Source organism: Montipora capricornis, chromosome 10 (genome assembly GCF_036669925.1).
Source record: "Montipora capricornis isolate CH-2021 chromosome 10, ASM3666992v2, whole genome shotgun sequence".
Lineage (NCBI taxonomy): Eukaryota > Metazoa > Cnidaria > Anthozoa > Scleractinia > Acroporidae > Montipora > Montipora capricornis.
The window spans coordinates 65,168,647-65,170,720 of NC_090892.1; the positions used below are offsets into that span (position 1 = coordinate 65,168,647).

The 2,074-nt window shown below is 41.2% G+C and overlaps 1 protein-coding gene across 1 annotated transcript in view; it reads left to right on the forward strand.

The window, feature by feature from the left end:
- LOC138022326 (dual specificity protein phosphatase 22-like) overlaps positions 1-1,665 on the forward strand; it is a 13,776-nt gene extending 12,111 nt beyond the window's left edge. Inside the window, exon 8 of the mRNA XM_068869439.1 lies at positions 1-1,665. This exon is cut by the window's left edge and continues 106 nt beyond it. Coding sequence (XP_068725540.1) covers positions 1-107 — 107 coding nt within the window. The 3' untranslated portion in view covers positions 108-1,665.
- The last annotated feature ends 409 nt before the right edge of the window (positions 1,666-2,074 follow it).

The following is a 2,074-nucleotide window of genomic DNA, read 5'->3' on the forward strand; positions in this document are numbered from 1 at the left end:
ATTCGATACCCGACGCGCTTAGCAGGCAAAGTAATAGAAGAAAAATGTATTCGGCTAACGACACATCGCAGGACAGCGAAACTACGACAGTGGAGTTGGAAAGTTAGCGGAAGGCTCGTGAGAGAACGGAGAAGCCGGAGCTTAAATAACAACTTCAATATCCGTGAGGTTATCAGTGTTTCTTTGGAAGAGCGTTCCCGTCAAATACTGGACTTTTTACCAATCGAGGCACAGTGTCCTCGGGGGGGGGGAGGTGTACTTCCCATTAATGGGCTAACGGGGATGTGCCGCTGGATGGGGTGGCAATTTCACTACTGGTTTGACTATAATGGGGTCGCATTTTCAACAGAGTTCCCGACAGAGTTACTAGAATGAAAAACCTTAAATAACAATCACCACAACCAGGTTTTCTGAGCCCGCGAGACTGCGCACCCCAAGCAAACCATTGTAATAACGAAAACCGCTGGTCAGCAACCTGGTTCTGGCCATTGCTGTCTAAGGTCTTCCTACTAGAATGGAGTCACAAATTGTCGGGTTTTTGGGGATAATTTAAAAAGGGAAGGACTCGCCGTAAAGACTTGTTACTAAAACAACTAGCGCTGTTGATTTAATATTTACCAGTCGCCTAAGTGACTAAGGTGGTGTCTACAATTGGCCATAAAATAGAATATAAAGGGATGGGGTTCTGAGAGGCCAGCGGCACATACCCAGCGAAAATTAATCCAAGCGCCCCCCCCTAACGTAAGCATGCAATGGAGGATCTTTCGTTCTCTATTTTAACTTTGAAACCGCTCGTACCAAATTAGTTTTAGGATACTTTTCCCATATTGTAGAACGTGAATGAGACTGAATAATCGCGGAAGACTTATGATAAAGCAAAGTTATATTTTGAGGTGAAGTTTTCGTTGCCCGTCGCCGTCGTAGATCTTAAACTCCCTAATTACCCAAAGGGAGAAGTCGACACGTCATTAAAGAACCTCGCCACTTAAAAATAAACACAGCACGTCAAAAGAAGACCTCAACACAATGATAGAAACACAACACATAACCATCGAACCTCGTCACATAATGACAAAACCACACCACAAGACAAAACTTCAAGACTAAAAGAATAAAGATTACATAAAGAAGTTATGTAGACAGTTTTGATCACTGTGATGACGAATATCGTTGTCGATAGGAGTACAGACAACGCTGAACCACTTTCGATTTGTTAATTGTACAATAATAGAGTCAAATTCCCAAAGGATGTTTTCGCTATTGTTCATTCCACCTTCGTGGCACCCGTGACGTCATGATCAGGTGCAATCAAAGAATAAATTGTAAGGTTTTAGAAAACGAATAGCGATATGTATTCAGTGAGGAAATAAAAGTGAAGAGTGATGATATTTCGATGATAAGATTATGCGACGTTTGTAAATGACGTTCGTGTAAATATCGCCACTTCTGTTGGTATGAGCTTTTTTTTATAGTAAGAGTTCCAGTATTATTACTTGGGCCTAACTGATTGTTTTTGTTAGCGGTAAATGATCGAGGTTAATGAGGAACTCTGCCGAAAGCGATTTGCGGAAAATCGGGAGTGCTCTCTTGTGGTTGCAATTGACGTACATATTTTTCTTGTGCGAAAAATTCGGAATATTAAAGGTATATTTTTATAACTCACAATGAATGACGAGAGTAAGTTACTTTCTTACATTGCGACACGCCTTATCGTGGCCACCTAAGAAAGTTCTTTTACAAATTTTCCGCCAATCAGGACGTGTGAATTTAATTGACAGTCACACCTCCTTGCAAAGTTCGCACAGTTGTAAGTTTTAATCGTTGCACGGCTTGCTGAGTTGACGTATTTATACGTAATTGTCAAATGTGAAAGTTTGTTGGGTGGTCACGGTAAGGCGCGTTGCACCGTAATATTCTAAAATTGTCCGCTGTTTGATGAGGGTTGTTTTGGGTTAGTGGCGTCGACGTAAAGTGGTTTATATCCCCGCTTGGTTTTTTTTCTCTTTACGTGCTTGCATGAAACTATGGTTAGCTTTAATAGACCTTTTCGGCTTGTACATTTTGTTTTCCCAAT